This window comes from Chiloscyllium plagiosum, chromosome 4 (assembly GCF_004010195.1).
Source record: "Chiloscyllium plagiosum isolate BGI_BamShark_2017 chromosome 4, ASM401019v2, whole genome shotgun sequence".
Classification (NCBI taxonomy): Eukaryota; Metazoa; Chordata; class Chondrichthyes; order Orectolobiformes; family Hemiscylliidae; genus Chiloscyllium; species Chiloscyllium plagiosum.
In genome coordinates, this window is record NC_057713.1 from 38,145,607 (window position 1) to 38,172,819 (window position 27,213).

General features: G+C 41.5%; 1 protein-coding gene across 1 annotated transcript in view; it reads left to right on the forward strand.

The window, feature by feature from the left end:
- Positions 1-1,268: 1,268 nt before the first annotated feature.
- Positions 1,269-27,213, forward strand: part of LOC122548967 (CDK5 and ABL1 enzyme substrate 1-like) — a 70,653-nt gene continuing 44,708 nt past the window's right edge. Inside the window, exons 1-4 of the mRNA XM_043688002.1 lie at positions 1,269-1,921; positions 10,282-10,387; positions 21,669-21,825; positions 26,880-26,983. Of these exons, the coding sequence (XP_043543937.1) occupies positions 1,737-1,921; positions 10,282-10,387; positions 21,669-21,825; positions 26,880-26,983 (552 nt within the window). The 5' untranslated portion in view covers positions 1,269-1,736. The remainder of the gene's footprint in view (positions 1,922-10,281; positions 10,388-21,668; positions 21,826-26,879; positions 26,984-27,213) is intronic.

The following is a 27,213-nucleotide window of genomic DNA, read 5'->3' on the forward strand; positions in this document are numbered from 1 at the left end:
GCTCTTCAGTATTGCTTTATCACATTGCCGGGTCACCTCAAAATGCCTTACCAACAAAAAATGTACCCACTGTTGTTATGTAGTCAAACATATCCTCTAATTTTCAGGCAGTAAAATACAGGCTTCACTTGTTGTGGAAAAAGATAATGTGCTCAATAGTTACTACCTCCTTAATGTTTCAAAAAAATGTATGTTTAGACAAAACCAACCTATTTCAAGCTCATAATGTCTGCTTCTGGTCACAAAACATAAATGTGCATGATATCATCCTAAATCAGCAGACAAAACAAACATTAAAATCATCTGCAAAACAAATCTTAGCTATGATTTTTGGACTCCCAAAAAAAAACCAAGACTTAAAATAACGTTTTAATTTGAAGGTTTATTGACAAATACTGAGAGGTTATTTAGGCTTGCATGGAATGATTGTGAGTGCACCATGGAAACAGTGTGTTCTGCTGTCCATTGCATGGTACTTAAACTGGGATAAACTTTGCACCACTGTCAGGCCAAGGTGGGTCTGAATGTTGAACAGTGAAGATAGACCGGAGAAGGAGACTTCATTCCTTATTATCCCCAAATTAGCAAGCAGTAGACATGAAAGCAGTGGCCACTATTGGAAGGTAACAATTTCTTACACTTTTAGTCTGTTTTTCAGAACAGTCTGGCGTAGCACATGGATTTATTTTAAAAAAAAAAGTGCTTCACAAGCAACAAACTAAGCTGAAGTGGAGGGTGTGCACTCTTATTTGTGTACAGCAAGATCTCACAAATGGCATTAACATCAGATAGTGTTTTTTTCGTACTTGTGGGGAAAGGTACTTAGCCAGGGCACGTGGGGAACTCTGGGCTCTTTGTATTGTGCTTTTAATTCTTTAATGGCATTGAATGTTGTAAAACAAGTTGAAGCCACCTACAAAGGCAGCATTATGTTTGTGCTACGCTGAAGTGTTTGCCTGGAGTATCTTGTTTAGTGCTGGGATGGAGCTCAAGTGCAGAATTGAATGGAGTGAAGGGAAACAAGGTGAATCAATGTCACTCAAATGGAAAATGCTGCAATTAATGTTTTGAATCAAGTGACCCTTTGTTAGAACTGAAAATAGCTGGGGAAGGATAATATATGGATGAAAGGATGGGGATAGGGTTAGGGTTGATGAGAATAGTATACATGGATCCCATACACAGACAGAGAGAGAGAGAAGGGTTAGGCAAACAGAAGTAGCTGAGAGAGATAGTTGCTAGTAGGTTGCTAATGCGAAGTATAAATGGTTGAAAGTGGATTAGCATGCCAACAGGAGCTAGGGATTTGGGACAGTTAACGAGCAAAGAAGAGGCTTTTCACTATATGAAATTGTTAAACTTATCGTTAAATGTTGAAGGCTATAATGTACCTAAGCACAAGATGAGGGATTGGTTCTCCCAGCTAGCATTGAGCCTTGCTGGAGCACTGCAGTAGCTATTTCCACTGAAACAGTGGGTAATGACTAGGGCGTACAAAGCTTGAGTTTTAAATTCCTGAAGTAAGGGATGGCCAAAGCAAATCTATTATTTTGAGATCTGGGGATGAATGAGTTAGAATTGTAAACCGTGGCAAAACTTGGTTTCAATGGTGATGTTATGGTGAAAATTAGAATCTTTGGAAAATAGAGCATTTACAGACTAGCAGCAACAACTTTCAAAGTAAATTGGCAGCTGATCACTTTCCAGTCCGGTGATTGAAATTTCCATATTTATCCATGGGGCGGGAATGTTGCTGGCCTGCTTTTTATTGTCCATTCCTAGTTGCCCTCGAGAAGATGGTGGTGAACTGCATCATTGAACCGCTACAATCCGTTTGTGTGTGGCCATCTACAATGCCGTTATGGAGGGAATTCCAGGATTTTGACCCAGCAACAGTGCAGGAATGGAGATGCATTTCCAAGTAAGGATGCTGAGTGGTTTGGAGAGAAACTGAATGTGATGTTCCCATGTATCTGCTGCCCCTGTCCTTTGAGATGGAAGTGGTTGTGGTTTGGAGATCGACAGCAGTGAAATGGAATAAAGGGCACTGAATTATAGATGAAAAATATTGTCATCTGTATTTTTAAGCATTCATTGTAAATTATTTGTATAATGTGCATGTTGTGCACAACGCCCCCAGACCACTTCAATAGACCATTGCATATGCTATACCTAATGCCCCTGAAATTCCTCAGGGAATCTTGATTTCCTGGCACAGTTCTAACTTGGATCATCAACTTGAAACGTTAACTCTTATAATGCCACCACTGACTGACTTAGGGAATCCGTCATTTTCAGGTTTCATTTCAGATTTCCAGCATTCTGGTATTTTGACTCTGTATCAAAGGTGCAATTTTTTGCAATTTCTGGGCATTTCCTCCAATACCTTGTAGAGATTATAACTACTGTTCCCCTCTTAGAGTACGTGATAGTAATGAGGCATATGTTGGACTCCACAGTAGAAGGGCTTTATACTGGTGGCTAGTTTACTGTGACAGCAGTGTAATAGCTACCACCACAAGAACATTGGTGTGTTTCACCATCGTCTCATTGAGGATTTTCAGAGCCTGTTTTTATATTTTTTAGTTAGCCTGATCAGAAATGTTAGGTCTCCTGGCTCAGTGGTCTGGACACTGCACCAATTCTAACAGTTTTCATTGTTGTCCAGTAATCGGACATCAGTGGCTAATAATACAGTAACCAGACAACTGCAGAAATATAGTCCCAACTGCTTGTAGCAGACAGCAACATGATTAATCAGAGATTTCCACTGGTTGTTAGACCCTGGTCGAACTACTTTGTTACTTGTCAGTGTCAGCAGTTTCCTGATCCCCTAGCTGAATGACCGTACTTTCTGTTGGTCCTTAGACTTCATCGAGGACTTTCCTATTTCCAGCCTTCCCACCTCCCTTCCAGTAGGTGCCCTCCAGCAATCGAGGTCCGATCTCAGTAATGCCTCAAATGAACTTGAACCATTAACCTTCTATAAGAAGCATAGCACTGAGTGGTAACAAACTAATTCACAATTTGAAAAGTGGCAAACTGCTGCGTTACTAGGACAGAGAACTCAATTAAATCTTTTGGCATCATATTGGATTAGAAGCAGAGCTTCAGAGAATGTTTCTTAGACTTTCTGCATTATGTAATTTTCTAACATAGTACAGATATAATCCTACAAGAGACAATGGTATTTATCTTCTGAATTGGCCCTGACTACTTTATGTATACTGTTTATAAAAAGTGGAAAAAAATTGATGAATTGTGTGCTCCATTTGTATACAGCAAGCATGACTTTTCTTGCCTGGAGTTATGTAATAACTGGAAACTTTCAAATTGTATCACAATGCAAATTAGTTATTAATTTATACTGCTTTTTGACTAGTATAAATGATTGCCTCCTTAAGTGGAGGTGATCTGCACTGTTATGAATGTAATAAAATAATGAAGAGCTAAACACTATTTGGTCAGTGAGGCCATCCAATGATCTATAATCCAATTAAAACTGCTATGCCACACCCCCATTCAATTTAGTCTCATAAGGAAATTGAAGAACTGCAATAAAACTACTAATTATATGTTTCGTAACGTGTGCAAATCTGTGGGCAAACTGCAAGTTGCTTGACTACTCCTTTTCATAACTCTAGGGATTCTGAAACTCTGTTTTGGTGATCGTTTGCACTCCTGGTTACTGTAACAACAAACTCTGAGTCCGGCAAAAAAGACAAAAAGCAATGCATTAGGATGACTGAGACAAGGCTACGATGTTACGTGAGGAGGGTTATAGTATGCTTCAAGGTTATCTGGTTATTTCCTGTTGACTAAGCGCATGTCACGGGAAGGCTACGAAAAGCTGGCGGGATAGTTATCAAGGGCCCAGCCAATATGGCAAAGATTTCTCCAGTAATCCAATACCATGAGAATCAGGAGCAGCATTCAGTTGCAGTTTGGTGTAGAGGGAGCTGAAGCCAGTGAAAGGAAAATTGACTGCTGAGGGTTGGAATTACTAAAAGAGAAGCACAGCTGTGGGAACATTGAAGATGTGTGCACAGAATTTGTCATAACTAAGATAGCAAAGCTGTGAAATACCTCAGACAATCAGGTGAAGCTGCTGAGAAAGAGGAGCTTAAGCTGACTTTAACTATCTGAAATGGGAAGGCACTGAGTGACTGAAATAAGAGAAAAATGGCTTGAGAGTGAGGACATGTATTTGTCAAGTCTGCTGAGAGGCCCAAGGGACACTCAGATTCCTGAAGGCACTTTGGAGTTTGAAATCTAAAGGAAAACAGCACAAGGGACAATCATTGCTATTAGGAAAGGATACTGAGCAACATTTGATTTGAAAAATAGAAATACTGGTCAAATCTCTACTGGGCATGTTGAATGTTGCAGGTCCGATCTGGAGATGGTGTGAAAATAGACTTAACCAAATTTCAATACTTGCTTAGACATGAGCCAGTTACTGCAGTGCTGTCCCAACAAAACCAATGCAGTAACTAGGGAAGACCTTTTCAGGGGATGCTCTTAGATTGTAATAACTGCCTTGATGTTGTTTGCCCTGAGATAGTTTGCGACTGAAAATGTACTTGTGGGAGTCTCTGTGAGAGACATGAGCTGGCCATCTAGGTTGAATTTTCTGGAGGGTGATGTTTTGGCTGTTGAGGAGAAAGTGAGGACTGCAGATGCTGGAGATCAGAGCTGAAAATGTGTTGCTGGAAAAGCGCAGCAGGTCAGGCAGCATCCAAGGAACAGGAGATTCCTGAAGAAGGGCTTATGCCCGAAACGTCGATTCTCCTGTTCCTTGGATGCCATCTGACCTGCTGCACTTTTCCAGCAACACATTTTCGCATTTGTTTAAACTGTCACTTAATTCTGTGTCTCAGGCCGGAAGGGGGATGATCGATCAATCTGTTTTTTATAACACAGAAATTTTCCAGCTGTATATATGTCCTGTCAGTTTTTTTTTCTGGTTATAAATTTCCGATTGTAGCTTTTATGGTGAGAACTGTTAATGTAAAACTGACCATGCTTTAATTACTCCCTGTTGCCACTAGAGGCACTGATGTACCACTGCTGACCTATGTATTTATGTGCAGCATGACATTCAATTTCTGTATTGACCAAGGAATTATGATCTTGGAACTAAATTCCAACTGCGCAACCAAGCTGAATTAAGGTATCCGCCCCCAAGAATGAAATGAGAAATCAAGGTTATTGCTTTTCCAGTGCAATTCTTCCTTCCTCATGGTGCTAATTACAGCGGGAGGTCAGGCAACCCCACCAGAGACTGCTCCCAGATGCTTCAAATAAAAATGTAAAACTGTATGTTAAGATTCCATCCCGCATCCAATATACCACTCACCAGACAGTGACCAGTTTAATATTAGGCAGTACTTTGATTGCTGCCATTGGTTTCTGTACAATCCATCATTAATCATCTTGTACATTTTTATCTTGAAACAATCAGCCTCCATCCAACCAGAACAATATTATTAGCATTTCTTCTGTGGGAGCACTGCAACAACATTACACTACTTTGTGCATATCCATGTTACGAACCACAAGCATAACAATGCCAGATCTATTAAGGCTGTGGCGGAAATCCCAGGAGGTTGCAGGAGGCACATCGAGTGCTATCAAACTCCACAGGTGGCGATGTAGACTAAACATTAGGAAATTAATGAGCAGGCTTTGCACATCATTTCTCTAGTAATTGTATTTCACACAATTCCTGGATCTTGCTCATAATTCCTGGATCTTGCTTATGTAACCTCCTTTCCACACCTGAGAACCAGCACAAACAGAATGTTGGCTCCATCAATGTGACTGGAAGTCAGGAAATATTAACCTTCCCAGAATCCTGAGGAGCAGCCTGCAAGGGGCTGAAGTAACAGATCTGAGTCCTTTAGGGTATAAGTGCACTGACCTCCAGTGCACGGGAGGCTGGGGGATTTTCCGTTTAGTAAAGTCTGGGTGTTATTCACTAACTGGCAACAAAATTGCAGGAATCTACCATTTTAAAATGCTCGTTTACTAATGAAACTGATTTGTGTTGGCTTTTGCTCAGTGATTGTGCTCTTGCCACTGAGTAATGAAGTTGTAGCTTCAGGTCCCAATCTGTTGAGCACTTAACCCTGCACAGTACACCAGTGAAACGCTGACAGAGTGCTGCACAGTTGAGTTTCCTTCCTTTTTGTTGAGACATTAAACCAAGGTCCTGTCTAAATGGATGTAGAAGGTCCCAGCGCAATATTTGAAGAAAGGAGGGGTGGTTCTCCCCAGTATCCTAACCAATAACTATCCTTCAAGTCACACCAAGTTAACAGGTTGCTTCATTATTTATATTAGGGCTGTGTGCAAGTTGAATTTTACATTACAACAGCGACTACTTCACTAAGTATGTGTGGATCGGAAATCCTTGTGGCATTCGAGCTTGTGAAAGGCATTTTGAAAAGCCGTGTCTTATCCTTTACTCCCTGTTTCAGGGTTTAGAAACTGTGCGTCACAAGCTCTGAGATAGACATAGCGGCTGAAGGTTTAGATTGAGATTTGATTGCTGGGAGGCCCCGTGAAATGGGTGGGATTTTCTTTCCTTTGATTGTCTGAGGCCCAATTGCTGCTCTCGCAGCAGCCTGTAAACTGCTGGGCCTTCACTTTCTCAGGGCAGTTTTAAACCTCACCCTCAGCCCTTGTAATTTTCACTCTGGGAATGTGCAAAGGTATTAAAATACGGTCACCTTAGGGAAAACTGGAAACACTATTCTCTCAACAGCCTAATAGTTGACAAGAGAAAAGACACCCCTTTGACTCCTTGGTAAGGGAGAGTTCATCCATTTTCACTTTCCGATGTTGACTAAAAATGATGCTGTGGTTGTGAAAACATACAGTCAGTTATCAGCCATTTTAATGATCATAACTGTGATTGTTTTAACATGGAAGCTGTTTGTGTCCTCTCACATTTCTGTGTTAAGGTTAGCCTGGCTCCACAATACAGTAAAATTTGTGTTACCTGGCGCACACTGGAGTCCAAAGCTGCTGGTTAATCAAAAATGCTAGCTAGCCCTTTATAGATGGTGGTAACAGTAGAAATTGAACAAAACCATGGCCTGACGTTTCCTGCAACTTGCGGAGCCTCTGCACCTTTTGAGTCCTTTTGCTGTAAATGCTGCAGGAATAATACATCAGTCTTCAACCAGTTTCTTTGCAATCGCTGCAGACTGGCAACGTTGGTATTTTGTGCAGGAACAGTGATGTCCAAGGGGGATATTCGATATTCAGGTTGGTGGAGAAATCCAGTTCATGGGATAAGAACAAAAGAAATAGGAATGGGGCAGGCCACTCAGCCCCTTGAGCCTGTCCTCTATTTCGTAGGATCGTGGCTGATCTGACATTCCTAGTGTCCAATTCAGGATGTCAAGTTAAGTCAATTTTACTGGACTTCAACTTTTTTTCTTCTTTGCTATTTTCCTGTTCGCTTCTTTCCTCCTAGGGTGATGGTCATTCATGGTGACATACGATATGTATTTTTTCTGCTTTCACTTCAGTGGTAGTTCTTCACATCTGTCCCTGGATGGTGAATATTGACAGGCTATTTGACCATGGATGCATTACATCTGAGCTTGATCATGTTCTGAACTGTGCATTCCACTGACAGAAATTCTGGATGGTTCGTCCCCTGTTAGCCTAGATACTTACTGAGACAGCTCACTGTCTGAAATCTAATATCCCAGCCCAATTCAGAGATCAACGAAGTTCCATACTCAGCACTTGAGTTATGAAGGTAAAGATTTATGAAATTTATTAAATGGGGCTTTATCGAAATAACTATCTGTGTGCGAAGGTGGCTGCAGGAAATATCATTTTTTTTCTTCTTGGAAGTATCTCAACAGTTAAACATGTTTGAAGTGCACCAGATCAGTCCATGCAGCATTCTGTCTAGATTTGGACAAGAAGCATCATGGGCAAGAAATTAAAAGAGTGGGCTATTACATTATGGAATACATATGAATCTCCACCACTTAAAGCATCCACCTTGAAAAGGGGTAATCCTTGTATTAGCTGAAAATGTGTTGCTGGAAAAGCGCAGCAGGTCAGGCAGCATCCAGGGAACAGGAGAATCGATGTTTCGATGCCCGAAACGTCGATTCTCCTGTTCCCTGGATGCTGCCTGACCTGCTGTGCTTTTCCAGCAACACATTTTCAGCTCTGATCTCCAGCATCTGCAGACCTCACTTAATCCTTGTATTAGACTTAGAAGGTGAACACCAAAATTTATTTGCATAAGTATCAATTCCATAGGTGCCTGCTATAGCTTCTCTATTGCTGCACGAGTCCTAGCTGAAAACCATTGTGCTTTCCCACTGGGTTGGACATCAAATGCTTTAAAGAGAACATCCTATCTTTCATTGTGTATATGACATTTGAGCTGTTTGAAAGGGTTGTTCACTTAAGTTATATTTGTATGTTTTCCTTCCTATCTGGATCTTGCTGAAGTACTTTACCTGTAATGCCTTGTTTCTAACTGATGGGATTTGCTATATTTCTTGATGGCTACAGCCAGGTTGTGGGTCCAGTATGTGCAATAGTCTTGCTGAATGCTTCATTTATATTTTATACACCTTTGTCATAACTTTACTTCAACCTGCACTGAGTAGCCTTCAGCATTGCCTTTTATTACATGCCTAATATGATTAAGTATCTCATTACAGTCTTTAAAATGCCAGCATAATGTTATTACTTAGATCTGGCTACTGCATTCTGACATATCTATGCCTGTTATATGTGATGGGGTTGCATACAAGAAGCCAAATTAACTACAACAGTTCAGAAAGCAAGCGATAAGTACCTGAAGAATGAAACAATTTGAGAATATGCAGAGGGATCAGAGTGGGCCTATCACTGGTACAGTTATGATGAGTTTCAATTTCTTCGGTAATTATAAGCTTACAGAAATTCATGTCATATTCGCATGATGTGCCCCTTTATCTAAATAGCTGTTCTTTATGTGTGAGCTAAGAGCATGAATATTGTGAAGGCGCTGTGTGGTAATTTAACAGGTAATGTTCATTGTGTATTGGGAAGTAATAAAATTTATTTGTTCACAAATGTGTAATGTTATTTCCAGAGCTTTGAAAGCTAATACTTTTCATCACATGATGAATGCCAGACGACTGTACAGAGAGCAATATTAACAATTATCTGTCATTCGCTTTTGTTGATGATGAGGATGTTTTACAACCGTAGCAATGTTTACAGATTCTCTAGCGAAAGGCTTTTTTTTAACAACAGAAACGTTTCAGAAAAAATTAATAGCTCCTGAGAAATTGCAGCCATCTTCACAGTACCTTGTTTTCAAATTGCTTTTGTGTCACCAAACTCTCGAGAAATCTTTAACTCTGTTCCCACTTGGTTCTGCTTTTATTCAACAGTTATTAGATTGTGAAAGGAAAGGGATATGTTTCACTCTGTGCTGAGTTACTGTTGGGTCTGGCATTATCAGTACAACTGCCCCGGCAAGGAGTGGAGTGATGCTGATGGCAGTGTCCTTGCTTCTGTCTGACTCCTGCTGGAATATAAATGTGTGTGGGCAGGCTCTGGGTCAAGTCAAGATTTTCCTGAGGTGCTGCCCCCATCCCCAAATTTAAACAGCCTGTTGCTAAGTTCTAATTTCATCCCTATCGTTCCCCTATGACTGTTCCCACTATCTGCCCAGTCTTAATAGGAGCCAGGCCATGGCCTGGAAGAGGCCCAGTGGGCAGTGGAATCCTTAAAAAAACCTAATTTTAAGTTCCTTTTGGGCCTCTCTTCTCCTTTGCCCTGTGTTATCCCCAGCCCCATTCCGTTCACCTAGACAGAACTACCCTCTCCACTCACCTTGGACTCTGATTATGTCCAGCTGCTTCTGTCGACAGCAGGCCTGTCTGTCCTCCTCTTGAGGCCAAGTGTGCACTCTGCCCCATTGTCCAACACTACACTGCCTCATTTATTAAAATCAGGGCCATTACATGAAGTTGAGGGGAGGGAGGGTTACTGACCGTCGTAGAATCAAATTTCCGCCTGAGTCAGTGATTTCCGGGGAATAGAAGTTTAAAGCCTTCATATGGTGTCAACTGAAAGGGAACTTACAACGTAATGAGTCTTGGTTATGAATGCAGAATGAACTGGTTTGCTTTGGTACAAGGTCTATCTACTGTAGGTCTGCACCGACAAAGGGAGAAAGTTGCATGCACTCTGTTTTCTTTGATTCTCTGCTATGAGTGATTTGTAGTGATTCTATATTTTCAGGGATCTGAAAGCTGAGGGCGGCAGGCAGAGGCATTCTTCAGGTGGCATTGGCGTCAAAGAGATGGTGATTGGTCTTGAAGGAGTGGAACTTGGTGCTGATGGCAAGGTGGGTATGACTGAATCTATGTTTCCTATTAGCCAGCCAACCTTCTGTGTATTAGGCGAAAGTAAGGACCGCAGATGCTGGAGATCAGAGTCGAGAGTGTGGTGCTGGAAAAGCACAGAGGGTCAGGTAGCATCTGAGGACCAGGTGAATCATTCCTGAGGTCATCCCTAATGAAGGGCTCTTGCCCGAAACGTCAATTCTCCTGGATGCTGCCTGACCTGCTGTGCTTTTCCAGCACCACACTCTTGAATCTTCTATCAATGTTAATATGCTACCCTCTACAGCAATAGCTTTTATTTTCTGCAGTCATCTTAGATGTGGCTCCTTATGAAATACTGTCTGGACATCAATGTACAGTGCATTCATCGGCTCCCCTTTATCCAGAGAACATGTTATTTAGTCAAAGTAATCCCAACAAATGGATTTAATACAATTTCCTTCTCAGCAAACCGTGTTGATTCTCCTTGAATTCCTGGACATTTCCAAGTAACCTGCGATTAAATCTTTAATAATAGTTTCTAACAGCTTTCCCATGATAGTTCATTGACCTATAACTTTGTGTTGTTTTGAGTAAAGATGTTACATTAGCTATTTTCCAATCTAACAGAATTCCCCATATCTAGGGAATTCTGGAAATTTAAAGTCAGCACATCATCTATCTTTGTTAAAGATATTGCTCACTTAAAAAGTATTCTGGATAGACATGCTTGAAGTTGTGGAGTTTGTTTTGCTTTGGACCTCAAGTGAGATTTTTTTTATTGACACATGGGACATGGGCAATGTTGACTGGCCAGCATTTATTGCACATCCCCAGTGTCCTTGAGATGGTAGTGGTGAGCTGCCTCCTTGAACTGCTGCAGTCCGTGTCTTATAGGTTGACTTACAATGCCCTTAGGGGGGGAGATTCCAGGATGTTGACCCAGTGACAGTGAAAATGATATTTCCAGGTCAGGGTGGTGAGTAGCTTGAAGGGGAACTTGCAGGTGGTGAGGTACCCGTATATCTGCTGCCCTTGTCCTTCTAGATAGAACTGACTGTAAGTTTGGAAGGTGCTATCTAAGGATCTTTGAATCTTTGCAGTCCATTTTGTAGATAGTAGACACTAGAACATTGAGATTTGCCGAAGAAGCCTTTCCCACAACCCACGATAATAGCTTCTAATAGCATCAAATATAGAATTCCCAATGTGAATTTTCTTGTGTATAGTTTCAAGAAGAAAATATGTGCAAATAAACCCCCAAAATGTCTGTATTGGGGTAAAATGACCCAATACATTAAGCAAGACTTAACATCAAACACTACCAAGATATTAGGACAGATTTCCAAAAGACAAGTAACTGTTTCGGGAGAGAATTCTTAGGGCAGAGGCTATGAATGGTGAGGTCAAACAATTTTAAGTGACTGTTTTTGGAATTGGAGTAGGAAGAATAGTGACATGGACTATTTTCTAAAAGGGGAGAAAATTCAGAAATTAGAAGTGCAAAGAGACTTGAGAGTCGTAGTCCAGGTTTCATTGAACATTAGAGTGCAGTACAGACCCTTTGGCCATCGATGTTGCGTCAACCTGTGGAACCAATCTGAAGCCCATCTAACCTACACTATTCCATTCTAGTTTATATGCCTATCCAATGACCATTTAATTGCCCTTAAAGTTGATGAGTCTACTAGTGTTGTAGGAAGTGCGTTTCATGCCCCTACTACTCTGAGTAAAGAAGCTACCTCTGACATGTATCCTATATCTGTCATCCCTCAATTTAAAGCTATGTCTCCTCATGTTAGCCATCACCATCCGAGGAAAAAGGCTGTCACTGTCCACCCTATCTAACCCTCTGGTTATCATATGTCTCAATTAAGTCACCTCTCAACATTCTCCTCTGTAATGAAAACAGCCTCAAGTCCCTCAGCTTTTCCTCATAAGACCTTCCCTCCATACCAGACAATCTCCTAATAAATCTCCTCTCACCCTTTCCAAAGCTTCCACATCCTTCTTATGATGCGGTGACCAGAACTGTATGCAATGCTCCAATTGCGGCCGCACCAGAGTTTTGTTCAGCTGCAGCATGACCTCGTGGCTCCAAAACTCCATCCCTCTACCAATAAAAGCTAACACACCGTATGCCTTCTTGACAACCCTATCAACCTGGGTGGCAACTTTCAGGGATCCATGTCCTTTGACACCAAGATCTCTCTGCTCATCAACGATACCAAGAATCTTACTATTAGCCCAGTACTCTCTATTCCTGTTGCTCCTTCCAAAGTGAATCACTTGACACTCTTCCACATTTTACTCCGTTTGCCATCTCTCAGCCCAACTCTGCAGCTTATCTTTGCCCCTCTGTAATCTGCAACATCCTTTGGAATTATCCACACCTCCACCGACCTTAGTGTTATCTGCATACTTACTCAGGTTAAGGTAAACTTGCGGATTGAGTCGGAAGTTAGGAAGGCAAATACAATGTTGCCATTCATTTTGAGAGGACTAGAATGTAAAACAAGGGATGTACTACTTTGAGGCTTTATAAGGCTTAGACCAAATTTAGAGTATTGTGAGCAATTTTGGGCCCCATACCTCAGGAAAGATGGATTAGCCATGGAGTGGGTCCAGAGGAGGTTTGCAATAATGATCCCAGGATTGAAAAGCTTGACATATGAAGAATGTTTGAGGACTCTGGGGCTATACTTGATGGTTTATAGAAGGATGATAGAGGAATCTGACTAAAATTTTCAAAATACTGAATGGCGTGGACAGAGTGGACATTGGGAATATGTTTCCATTGGCAGGAGAGACAAGGACCTGAGGGCATAGACTTAGAGTAAAGGGAAGATTTTCTTTAGCAGGAGAAATTTCTTTTGCCAGAAAGTGGTGAATCTGTGGAATTCATTGCCATAGGATGCTGTGGAGGCCAGGCCATTGAGTAAATTTAAAATAGAGGTAGGTAAGTTCTTGATCGCCAAGGGGATCAAAAGTTATGGGGAGGACGTGGGAAAATGGGGTTGAAATGGAGTTGAATCAGCCATGATTGAATAGCGGAGCAGATTTGAAGGGCTGAATGGCTTAATTTCTGCTGCTATGTCTTATGGTCTTATATAGTACAGAAGGAGCTCTGTGGCTCATCTATTCCAAACTTGTTTCCAACTTTCTTAAAACAACAGTCATTGGGACAAATATCTCCATATTTCAGAGCAGTGGCATGTCTGAAAGGCTGTAAGGAAAACAATTTCACCCAGAGGGTGGTGGAAATCTGGAACTCCCTGTATGAAAGGGTGGGAGAGGCAGAAACCTTCATAATATGTAAGAAGTATTTAGATGTGTACGTGCATCTAAGCCCTGGAAAATGTGATTAGAATAGTCAGGTGGCTACTTTTGACTGAGACAGATTGGGTGGGCAATGGCCCTTTTTCGTGCTGTAGAATTCTAAGACTGTAAAGTAGACTCCAAGCTTCTCTGGCTAAACTGGAACAACTCTGACCTGTTCTTGAAAAATCAACAGTTTGGTGCAATTGAGGTGTATTCCTATGGGTGGGGGAGGGGGAGCGGTGGGTAAGAGGTGTGACAATTTAGTCTTGAGCTTCATTGCTAATGTCAGTGATAGAAAGCCAGGTAAAGCATAAGAAATGTCTATGCAACAGGTCAAGAGAGGAACTTATCCGATGCCAACCCCTGTGGAAACTTACCAAACACTTTGCTCCAGACTGAGAAACAACCATTCTCCATCCCACTGTTTCCTATTGCTTACCCAACTTGGTATTGATTGCTGTCACTGACCCTTTTATTGCATGGGCTTCAGTTGTGCTGGCAAGCATGTTATGCAGGACTTTATCAAAAACCTGATGTGTACACTATATTAACTATGTGATCCTCATTAACCCCCTCTGTTTTTTTTTCATCTAAAATAGAAAGCAAGTTAGTGAAACATGAATGTAGCAAATCCATGGTGGATTTTCCATTTAGTTCACATTTGTCCCAAACTATAATTTCTAAAAGCTTTTCCAGTATCAAGATCAAATGATTGGCCTATAGTTGTTGTGTTTAGCTTTGGGCATTTTTCTAAAGTAAAGGTGTTACACAGAGCAAGACAGAGGCAAGAATAAGGGGTAGCAGACTTAAAACTGATGAGAAATTACTGAAGTAACTCTACAGAGGCTGGTATCCAAAGTCCCCCTTTATTTGAACGTGGCGAGTTCTCGATACTTATCTAACTTGCTCAAAGTCAATGAAGTGTCGCACTGGAAAAAGCACAGCAGGTCAGGCAGCATCAGAGGAGCAGGTAGAGTTTACGTTTTGGCGGGACCCTTCGGTCTGATGAAGGATCCTGTCTGAAACGCCGAACTCTCCATCTGTTTGACCTGCTGTGCTTTTTTCCAGAGCCACATTTTATCTACTCTGATTCTCCAACATCTGCAGTCCTCACTTTCTCCAGCTCCCTCAGAGCCAGCTCTCCGAGTGAACAGAATCCCGACACTCTTGTTTATTTTTTCCCCCCGCACCCGTGTTGTGTGTGTGCGGGTGTGAGACACAGTGAAAGGCACAAGGTGCACAAATCTTTATTCGGTTTCCACCAGCAGGAAGCAAAGAAACACCCGAGTGGCCAGTGATAAGCAGTGCCCTTCACATCAAAGGGCAATGCTGTGTGATCAAACAGTGAAGGGGAGGGCAGGGATTAAATCAAAACACTCTTGTTTGTTTATTTTTTTCTTTTTTTTCTTTTTTTTTCTTTTTTTTTCCCCTGATTTTTTTTTTTCCCTTTTTTTATATTAACCCCCACACTACCGCCTAAGTGTGGTAGTGCTTATTTTATCCCCAGCACCCATGGTGTGTGTGTGCAGGTGGAAGACACAGTGAAAGACACAAAGTGCACGAATCTTTATTCAAATTCCACCACCAGGAAGGCAGGAAAACACCTGAGTGGCCAGTGACAAACACTGCCCTTCACATCAATGGGTAATGCTGCGTGATCAAACAGTGAAGGGGAGGGCAGGGATTAAATCAAAACACTCTTGTTTATCTTTTTCTTTTTTTTTCTTTCTTTTTTTCTTCTATTTATTTTATTTATTTTAATTTAACCCCCACACTATCACCTAAGTGTGGTAGTGCTTATTTTATCCCCAGCACCCATGGTGTGTGTGTATACGTGTGAAACACAGTGAAGGACACAAAGTGCACGAATTTTTTATTCAATTTCCACCACCAGGAAGATAGGAAAACACCCGGGTGGCCAGTGACAAACACTGCCCTTCACATCAAAGGGCAGTGCTGTGTGATCAAAACAGTGAGGGGGAGGGCAGGGATTAAATCAAAACACTCTTGTTTATATCTGTCAGCCAGGGCTCCCTGATTGGACCGGATTAACAACCCCAATCAGGGAGCACATATTCTATGAGGTCCATCTGGCTGACCTCATTACAGTCACTACAGTTACTTTAAAATGCTCATGTATCAATGGAATTCATCACCCCAGATGTAGTGGATGTCAGGATGTTGAGTAAATTCAGTTAGGAGATTTTTAATTTACAGTGGGCTAAAGTGTTGTGGACACAAGAAAGGAGAATGGAGTTGAGGCTGAGCTGAGATCAGCCGTGATCATACTAAATAGTGGAGCAGGCTCAAGGCGTTGCATTGCTTACTGCTGCTTCTAATTCTTATGTATCAAGGAAAATGGATCAATAAGAATCTATAGAAGTGGTGTACGTAAATGTCCGAAAGGCATTTGATAACCGAAGGTTACTATGCAAAAAAAAATGACATCATGGTAGGGGTGAATTTGGATGAATGAAGGACTGGCTTAGCTAATGGGAAGCAGACATTAGTGATAAGTGGGGTATTTTTTGGATTGACAAGCTGTACCTAGTGGAGGTCGCAGGGATCAGTGCTGAGCTATCAACTATTTACAGTCTCTATCCCTGATTTGGATAATGGGACTGAATGTACGGTAACTGAATTTGCCAAGACACCAAAATAGTTAAGAAAGTAGGGCTGTAGAGAGGTAGTAAAATGCACTCCAAAAGCTAGTGCTTCCAATTAAACCTGTTGGACTATAACCTGGTATTGAGTGATTTTTAACTTTGTACACCCCAGTCCAACACCGGCATCTCCAAATCAGAGGGATCTAGTTAGCTTAAGTGAATGAGCAGATATTTGACAGATGGAATGTTATGTGACAAAATGTGAAATTGTCGACTTTGACAGGAAGAACAAAAAAATTGTACTTAAATAAAGAAAAGTTGCAGAAATCATTGGTACAAAATGATCTGGATGTTTCTGGTGCGTGAGTTCCAAAACGTTAGCATGCGGATATTGTAGGTGATTAGGAAGTCGAATGGAATGTCGGAATTAATGCAAGAGGAATGGAATATAAATTTAGGGAAATGTTATTGTAATTGTACAACCTCGGTAAGACCATATTTGAAGTACTGTGTAGTTGAGGTCAGCTTATTGGGAAAGTATATAATTGCTTTTGCAGTGGTTTAGAGAAGGCTCACTTGACTCATTCCTGGGATAAAGGGCTTATCTTATGAAGACAGTTTGAATAAATTGGGTCTGTGCCCATTAGAGTTTCACATGAATTTATTGAAACATGTAAGATCCTCAGGGAACTTGATAAGGTGGATGCTGGGAATCTGTTCCTCTTGTCCCTCTTGAGGGAACACAATTAAAGAATAAGAGTTCTACTTTTTGAAATGGAGATGAAGAAAGCTTTTTTTCTTCTCTGATGATCACTAGTTTGTAGAATACCATCTCCAGAGGACAATGGAGGGTGGTTACTGAATTTATTTAAGGCTAAGTTAGATCTTTGATTGACAAGCAAGTGAAGGACTATGGGGGTCAACAGGAAAGGGAAATTAAAACTATAATCACATCAACCTGATCTTATTTAATGTCAGGGCAGGTTCGAAGGGCCAAATGGCCTACTCCTGCTCCTAACTCTTCTGTTCCTGTGGAGTACAAAAGCAAGGAGGTGAAGGATGGATCTGTGTCAAACGCTGGTGAATCCTCCCTTAGACCATTATTTCAGAAAGGGAGCAAAGGATTAGAGGGTGCAAAAAGGATAATAGATCCAGGGTTGAGAGACTTTGGGTGGGGAAGCTGGAACTGTTTCCTGGGCAAAGAGACAGTTGAGAGGAGTTTTGATAAAATTTTTTAAAATCAGTTGGAGTCTGAACAAAGTAGAGCGAGAAAAATGGGTTGCTTTGGCAGTAGGGTTGAGGACAGCAGACACCAATTTTAGGTAATTGGCAAAATGAAAACCTTGTTACGCAGTGCATGATAAGAAGCTGCAGTGCCCTGTCTGAAAGTGCGATAGAGACTGATTCAATCAAGAATTTGCTAATGAACTGAAGTGAAGAGGTTGGTGAACGAATAAGAGTTGCTCTTGTAGCGAGCCAGCACGGACATTCTGGCCTCTTTCTATGCTGTGAAATTTCTGTGATCCTTATTACTACTGTGTTGGCCAACATTTAACATGTAAGGAGCAATTTCCATGTTCTGAAGAAGGGTCACTAGTCCTGAAACATTAATCATGCTATCTCTCCATAGCTGCTGCCGGGTCTGTTGGGTTTTTCCCGTGATTTCTGTTTTTGTTTGTAATTTCCACTCATTCTTCCATGGCAGCATGTCTTGAAATCTTCGACCTTCTCTGCAGAGAAGGTCTTCTTGATAACCCCAGACCTCTCAATTATCCTGGGGACGTGATGGTCTTGTGGTATTATGGCTAGGCTAGTAATCCAGAGTAATATTTTGGGGACCCGGGTTTGAACCCCACCATGACTGGCTAAGAATCTAATGACGGCCGTGAAATTGTTGCTGATTGTTGGAAAACCCATCTGGTTCACCAGTCCCCCTTTTAGGAGAAGGAAGCTGCCAATCTTGCCCGTTCTGGTATAAACGTGCCTGCAGACCAACAGCAATGTGGTTACCTCTGAACAGCCCTCTGGGCAATTATGGATCGCCAACAAATGTTGGCCTAGCCAGTGACTTCCACATCCCATAAATAAATAATAAAAATCCTATAATTGAGTCTACTTGGCTATTCTGGACATCATGCTATGTAATGAGCAAGACTTTCTAAAGATCTTAAAGTCAGGGAACACTTAGGAGGCAGCGATCATAATATGGTAGAGTTCAGTCTGCAGTTTGCAAAAGAGAAGGCAAAATCCGATGTAATGGTGTTACAGTTAAATAAAGGTAATTACAGGGGCATGAAAGAGGAACTGACGAAAATTGACTGGAAGCAGAGCCTAGTGGGGAAGACGGAGCAACAATGGCAGGAGTTTTTGGTGTAATTGAGGACACAGTACAGAGGTTCATCCCAAAGAAAAGAAAGAGTAAGCGGGGGGGTTGAGGAATTACACAACCATGGCTGACGAAGGAACTCAGGAAATGTATCACAGAAAAAGGGAGAGCCGATAAAGTGGCCAAGAGCACTGGGAAATCAGAAGATTTGGAAGAATACAAAAACAGAGGATAACAAAGAGAGAAATAAGGAAGGAGAGGCTCAAATACGAAGGTAAGCTAGCCAGTAATATTAGAAATGATAGTAAAAGTTTCTTTTAATACATAAGAAACAAACGTGAGGCACAAGTAGAGATTGAGCTGCTCCAAATTAATGCAGGAAAGCTAGTGCTGGGAGATAAGGAAATAGCTGAAGAACTTATAAATACATTGTGTTAGTCTTCACAGTGGAAGACATGAGTAATATCTCGACAATTAAGAAGAGTCAAGGGGCAGACTTGAGTATGGTGGCAATTACAAAGGAGAAAATGTTTGATAAGCTAAAAGGTCTAAAAACTGATAAAGCTCCTGGCCCGGAAGGGCTACGTCCTAGAGTTCTGGGGGAGGTGGCAAAAGAAATAGCGGAGGTGTTGGTTGGAATCTTTCAAAAGTCACTGGAGTCGGGGGAAGTCTGAGATGGTTGGAAAATTGCTGTAACCCCCTTTTTCAAGAAAGGATCAAGACAAGAGATGGAAAATTATAGGCTGATTAGCCTAACCTCAGTCATAGATAAAATAAGGATGAGATTTCTAAATTAGAACAAGCCAACATGTATTTAATAAGGGAAGGTCGTGCCTGACAAACCTGTTAGAATTCTTTGAGAGATAACAAGTAGGTTAGAACAGGGAAACCCAGTGGATGTTATCTACCCAGACTTCCAAAAGGCCTTTGATAAAGTGCCTCCCAGGAGGCTGCTGAGTAAGGTGAGGGTCCATGGTGTTCGAGGTGAGCTACTGGCATGGATTGAGGATTGGCTGTCTGACAGAAGATAGAGAGTTGGGACTAAAGGTTCTTTTTTGGAATGGCAGCCGGTGACAAGTGGTGTCCCACAGGGTTCAATGTTGGGGCCGCAGCTGTTCACTTTATATATAAACGATCTGGATGAAGGGACTGGGGACATTCTGGCGAAGTTTGCCGATGATACGAAGTTAGGTGGACAGGCAGGTAGTTCTGAGGCGGTGGGGAGGCTGCAGAAAGATTTAGACGGTTTAGGAGAATGGTCCAAGAAATGGCTGATGAAATTGTGTGAGCAAATGGGGGGTCTTGCACTTTGGAAAAAAGAACACAGGCATGGACTATTTTATAAACAGTGAGAAAATTCATAAAGCCAAAGTACAAAGGGATCTGGGAGTGTTAATCCAGGATTCTCTAAAAGTTGACTCGTAGGTTGAGTCTGTGTTTAAGAAAGCAAATGTAATGTCATTTATCTCAAGAGGGTTGGAATGTAAAAGCAGTGATGTGCTCCTGAGACTTTATAAAGATCTGGTTAGACCCCATTTAGAATAATGTGTCTAATTCTGGGCCCCCCACCTCAGGAAGGATATACTGGCACTGGAGCGTGTAGAGCGGAGATTCACACGGATGATCCCTGGAATGGTAGGCCTAACATACGATGAATGGCTGAGGATCCTGGGATTGTATTCATTAGAGTTTAGAGGGTTGAGGGGAGATCTAATAGAAAGTTACAAGATAATACTTGGCTGAGAGAGGGTGGATACTGGGAAATTGTTTCCGTCAGGTGGGGATACTAGAACTCGTGGGCACAACCTTAGAATTAGAGCGGGTCAATTTAGAACGGAAATGAGGAAACATTTCTTCAGCCAGAGAGTGGTGGGCCTGTAGGAATTCATTGCCACTGAGCGCAATGGAGGCTGGGATGTTAAATGTCTTCAAGGCAGAGATTGATAAATTCTTAATCTCGCAAGGAATTAAGGGATATGGGGAAAGTGCAGGTAAGTGGCGTTGAAATGCCCATTGAATGCCGAAATGGACTCGATGGGCCGAATGGCCTTATTGCCACTCCTGTTTCTTATGGTCTTACTGATTTTACATCGTCCTGCTAGTGGAAATAGTTTCTTCCTATCTATTCCATCAAAAGCCCTTTAATTCTTAAATGTGTGGAGTTTGCATATTCTTCCAGTGTCTGCATGGGTTTCCTCCGGGTGCTCCGGTTTCCTCCCACAGTCCAAAGATGTGCAGGTCAGGTGAGTTGGCCATACTAAATTGCCCATAGTGTTAGGTGCATTAGTCAGAGGGAAATCGGTCTGGGTGGGTTACTCTTTGGAGGGTTGGTGTGGCCTGTTTCCACACTGTAGGGAATCTAATCTAATCTAAAACTGCGATCAAGTCTCTCCATAATCTTTCCTGCTGAGGGTATAACTATCTAAGTTTTCCCTGTCTTTTCATATAATTCATCACAGAAGTGTTTCTGAGAAACATCAAAAGTACATGTTGGACAGTAAGTGAACCTGTGACATTTCCATTTTTGGTACCTGTTATTCTAAAGGCCTGTCTGAGTGGGACAATTTGTTACTAGAGGATTTCTGTTCAGATCAGAAACTTGGATGAAATTGTACAAGATCATTATTTGTCATCCTCATACACAACACAAAAAAGCAGAGAGGGAGAGAGCGAGCAGCACTTTGACTTAACACAGTGAATTCAGACCTGAAACAGCATTAATTTGTTGGAAGGTTTTCTTATACATTTGTCTTTACAAGTTCAGACATTCCTTAACTTGCAGTAATCTGATATCTTGTTAGTAGTGTTTCATTCATGGCTTTCTTCCCAAAATGTGAGAAGATATGAGTTCACTGAGAGGACCAGTGAAGTTTTAATGATGAAAATGTATTTGCAAGAACGATGATACTTCAGAAACTAATTATAAGGCTGTATCATTACCAATGCAGCTTCATTTATATTTTATACCAGAGACTAGCAGCTGACAATTCGGTCAGAATAAGACACAGAATAAAATTTGCTGATGCATATTTTTAAACTTCTTCCTCACAGACTGTTTCGTACACTCAGTTTCTTTATCCAACCAATGTCCTGGGTGGCAGGAGGAATACAATAGATTCTACAGCTTCATTATCCCAGTTTCGGAACAGCAGCCATCGCAATCTTCCCCTTGGAAGGGCAAACAGTACCCAAGGAAACATTGACACTGGTAACTAACTAACAGGAATAAGCATGTGCTACTTACACTTCTTTCAGTTTTCAGACTTGCATAGAACAGGAGGATTGTAATCAACTAGAAGAAGTACCAACTGTCAGGCAAAAACATCTCACGCTTCTGCTTGGATGAAACTGAAACAGAAGTAAAGATCATATGGACTGAATGTCATCAAAGGACTTATTTTGTGGAAGATGCTATGTGGTAGACCTAGTGAGAATAATGAAGTAGCTGAGGGTGTTTGTACACTTCGGCTTCCTTAGGTCTAGTTTCTCAGTCGCTGTATGTGACTGGAGAAAGTCAGTCTGTGAGTGAAACAGATGTTTAGTGACATGGGTGATGGATATTCATGCTCCTCACTAACATCCCTCCTCCTGTTTCTTACTACCAGAGCAATCAGACACAGTGTTGTGATTCAAATGCTATTCTTTTTGGAAATTCTTCCAATTCCCCCAAAGGTGTTGATAAATATTGAGGTAGCACCATAGGCATTCATGTTCAGTGGCTGCTGTCATCTAGGAGTGAGTGTTTTTCTGACCACCATTTACCCTCATCCAAACATGAATACTTCAAAAGACATAATCCGATAGTGAATGAGAGTGGGGCTGTGTGCTAATATTCAATTCCCATCCCTTCCTAATCTGATATGAGTTGGAGCATCTCTGTTGTCCTGGCTATTGATAATGTTGGAACATGTGTGTCGTGTGTGTGTGTCCATATCTGTGGGACCCAGTACCTCTTCAACATATTTATCTACCATGCTATTGTGTTCCTTTTGAAACTTGTGCCACCTGACAACCATTCAGTACCATCCCCTTTGAAATATTGTTTCAGCAATATGTCTCTGGGCAGAGTGCAAATACTAGTGGCACCCCAGTATGTTGTCTTAAGGTTCAAATAGGTGACAGAATACAAAATTCAATCTTTGTGTGTGTTTAATATTCTGCAATAGGCTGCAAGATTGTAAAATGATCAGGGGACTCTGACATTGTCGGTTGATCAGTGCAAACAATGTAAAAGCTGAGACTACAACTGCAGGTCTGAACCTGGGTGTTCTGCAGTAAGTGACTCCTGTCCTGGCTGCCAAAGTCTATCTCTAGCGCCTGAAGTAGAATTAGTGTGGATTAGGATATCCTCCTGCCTTCACTGGTCAGTTAGCTCAGTTGGCTGGACTGCTGGTTTGTGATGCAGAGGAATGCCAACAGCTTGGGTTCAATTCCCACACCAGCTGTGATTATTATAAAGGATTCTTCTTCCCAACCTCTCCCCTCGCCTGAGGAGTGGACCCTTGGGTTAAACCATCAGCAGTCATCTCTCTCTAATGAGGGAGCAGCCCCATGGTCTGATAAGACTGTGCCCTCCTTTCCCCAGTAACTAGAAGAATCTCATTGAAGTGACAGTTTGAAGTTTATTGCTTACATGAGTATGTCCTACATCACTACAGACAGTAAGGAGCTGCAGGATAGTTCCGGGGCTGCCTCCTACAAGTGGTTTCTTTGCTCTGTCAAAGTCTCTTTGACATCAACACTTAGGGTATGCTTACTGTATTTAATCAAAAATCATTCATTATAGATTCATTCACAATATCCTGTCTCAAATCTTTTATCCCCTCATCATTATGTTGTTGTACATTTGTTTATGTATTTATATTTAGCATTATTCTCTGTCCTGCACCCATTAAAGAACAATCTGGAGGCTTCACTGTTCTTCCAGAAAGTGTTCTCTTTGGATTTGTAAGAATGGTATTTTGTTGGGAAGAGGAGCCTGGACTTGGGCTGTGGTCCTGATAGTCTGATGTCTGTAGGGCTCCTCTTGAACTGAAGGATCGTTAACCTCTTGTGAACAAAGACCTTACTTTCCATAAAGCAGATTGAAGGTTGTTCTGCAGGAGTTAGAATTAGAATTCCTACAGAATTAGAATTAGAACAGGCCCTTTGGCCCAACAAGTCCACACCACCCCTTTGAAGAGTATCCCAACCAGACCCAATACCCTACATTTCCCCTGACTAATGCACCTAACCTATACATCCCTTAACACTATGTACAGTTTAGCATGGCCAATTCACCTAACCCTCACATCTTTGGACCGTGGGAGGAAAGCTGAGCACCTGGAGGAAACCCATGCAGACACGGGGAGACTGTGCAAACTCCACACAGTCAGTCGCCCGAGGCTGGAATCAAACTCTGGTTTCTGACACTGTGAGGCAGCTCAGAGTGATGTTGGTTCTCTTCTGAGAAAATTGAGCATCTGAAAACAATGATATATTTTGGCAGATGAGAGTGCATTGTCCTGACATCATGAACTTTCAAAGTTTGGATCAAATTCTAACCATGATCAAAGTACACAAATGCAACACAGTTTATTACCAGCCCATCTGTCTACTCTTGATTGTGAGTATCTAGATAGAAGATAACCATCAACAGTGCACTCTAGCAGCATTTACATAGCAATAACCTGCTCACTGATGTTCAGTTTATAGTCTGCCAGAGCCATATAGCTCCTGACCTCATTACAGCCTTAGTTCAAGCATGGACAAGAGAGTTGAATTGCAAAAGTGACTTGAGAGTGACAGGCCTTGACATCAGGAACACGTTTCACTGAGTGGGGAAATTGGGGGGTGAGTGGGGGAAACTCTCTGCTAGTTGGAGTCATTCCTGCCACAAAACAAATTGTAATTTTTCAATGGTGTAACCATCAGTGAATCTCCCTTTTAGCAATGTCCTGGAGGTGACTGTTGACCAGAAACTAATCTGAACCAGCTATGTGTATGCTTTGGCCACAAGAGCAATTCAGCAGTCTAGCGAATAACTCATCACTTGACTTCCCCAAAGCCTGTCCTCCACATATAAGGCACAATTCAGGAGTGTAGTGGAATACTCTCCATTTGTCTGCATGAGTACAGCTCCAACACCACACTCTGGAGACTTGAGACCATCTAGCACAAAGCAATTTGCTTGACATCACCCACCCATGAACACTGAGGCCCCCACCACCATCACTGAATAGCAGCAGTATGTACCATCTACAAGATGCACTGCAGAAAGTCACCAATGTGTTTTCCCAACCATGATCACTTCTATCTAAATGTCAAGCACAAATGTTACATGAGGGCACCATCACCTCCAAATTTTCCCCTCAAATCACTCATTGTCCTGATTTAGAACTATATCACCATTCCTTTATTGTCACTGGGTCAGAATCCTGGAATTCCCTTCCAAATGGGTACGGTGGGTCTACCTACAGAAAGGGGACTGTAACCATCAAGAGATGGCTCGCTGTCACCTTCTCAAGGACATCTGGGGATGGGCAATAAATGCTGGCTGGCCAGCCAGTGGCACCCACATCCCATAAATGAATACTGAAAAAATGTTCTACCAGCAATTGTTTATCGATCTATATTGGATTGACTTGAGGGGAGGCTGTGATGTGTTTGATATTTAATTTCTGGTCTGATAGATTCCAGAAAGCTGTTGCACAGTTTTAGTGAAACTACTGGAACAGCAGCAGGCTCACATCTCAGGGTATTTGTACTATTATATAATTGACCTTTTTGATGATTTGAATTATTAATTAGTTTATTTTAGGTGGGTGGCTTAAATATCGCATCTGAGCATTCAAACAGGATGCAAAATACTTAAAGGATAGAAGCAGGTAAGATGTTTCTCCTGGTAGGGAAGTCTAGAAACAGGATGGACTTTTTTTGAAAATAAGAACGATGCCATTTAAGTCTAGGATTAGAATTTTTTTAACTTCGGTAGAACTTGATAGGGTTCTGATTATCAATGGTATACTAGAATGTAGGATGTGGAACATTGACGCATTGAATAGCTGGGCAGGCTGGATGGGCTGAATGGCCGACTCCATTTCCTAAGTTTCCATTCCTGTCATTAACTCAGAAACATCATAGTATGCAATGTACATATAAGTATATATTTCACCACAGATACATTAATGCATGCACATAATAAGAATTTATAGCATGGGAGGGGGCTATTTGGCTCACCTGGTTCTTTTGGTGTAAATGCTTTATCTAAGCCTTGTCCCACTATACTTCATCTAAACCTGTCAATGTGTCCTTCTGATCATTAAATGCATCTGTGCTATTTGCCTCAACTCTTGTTTCAAGTTTCACATTTAAACATGCTTGGTGAAAGAAGTTCCTGCTTAATTTATGATTGGATTTAATAGTAATTAAATATTTTATTTGTGGCCCCAAGTTTTGGATTTGCCTGTAACTGGAAATACCTCGCTACATCAACCCTATTGAACCCCGTCATAATTTCACTCTCCTCTATACCTCAGCTGTCAGCTTCTGAGGGAAAAGAACGGCAGCCTCTTTACTCTTGCTGTAAAATCCAAGCTCTGTTACATTAGACTACATTATATAGGACAACAAGACCATTCAGTCCAACTAGTCCATGCCTGTGTTTACTTCCTCCAATTTCTCACCTAGATCTGCCTCCACATTCTCACCTAGATCTGCCTCCACATTCTCACCTAAATCTACCTCCACATTCTCACCTAAATCTACCTCCAATTTCTCACCTAGATCTGCCTCCACATTCTCACCTAAATCTACCTCCACATTCTCACCTAAATCTACCTTCACTTTCTCATCTAAATCTACCGTTGTAAGCCTCCATTCCTTTCTCCCTTGTGCTTGTCTAGTTTCCCCTTAAATATATCTCCTGTGCTTTGTACTGTTCATTCCAACCACTTTTTGTGGCAGAGAGTTCAATATTCGTACCACCGGTACCTGGTATTGTACTCATAAATCTGTGTTGCAGCCTTCTGCAGCACCCCGCTCTCCTTTCTGCAGTCTGGAGATCAGAAATATGCTCCATATGCAGCATGTATATGAACCAAGTGTCATAAATCTATCTGCAACATCTGATCTCAAGTGTATTTTTCAAAATGTGAGGAATTGGGGATTGTAAAATTGTGCTGGAATACTGTTTATGCTCGGTGACGCTTGTATGATTCTGTGCAAAAAACACAAATAGAGTGATTCTAGGAAGATAAAAATAATGCTGAGATTTTATTCTAGGCAATGAAGTATTGGAGTTTGCGGAATATGATCCAAACCTGCTGGATGACCCACAGTGGCCATGTGGAAAACATAAAAGAGTTCTGATCTTCCCTTCCTATATGGTAGGTGCCTATGTAATAGTTTTGTGGAGCTGTATGCAACCATGAGGCTGTAGAAATCATATTTGCAGCTTTGCTAATATATCCCTGTTTCTGTGCAAGTGTTAGCACAGAGCATCACTGCAGAAGTATTATTGTGAAACATGCATATCCATTCAAACTGTCAAGAAAGTATTGTGAATAGATATGAAGCGATGTGAGGGATGGTTAAACTTGCTTCCTCTGGAAAAGAG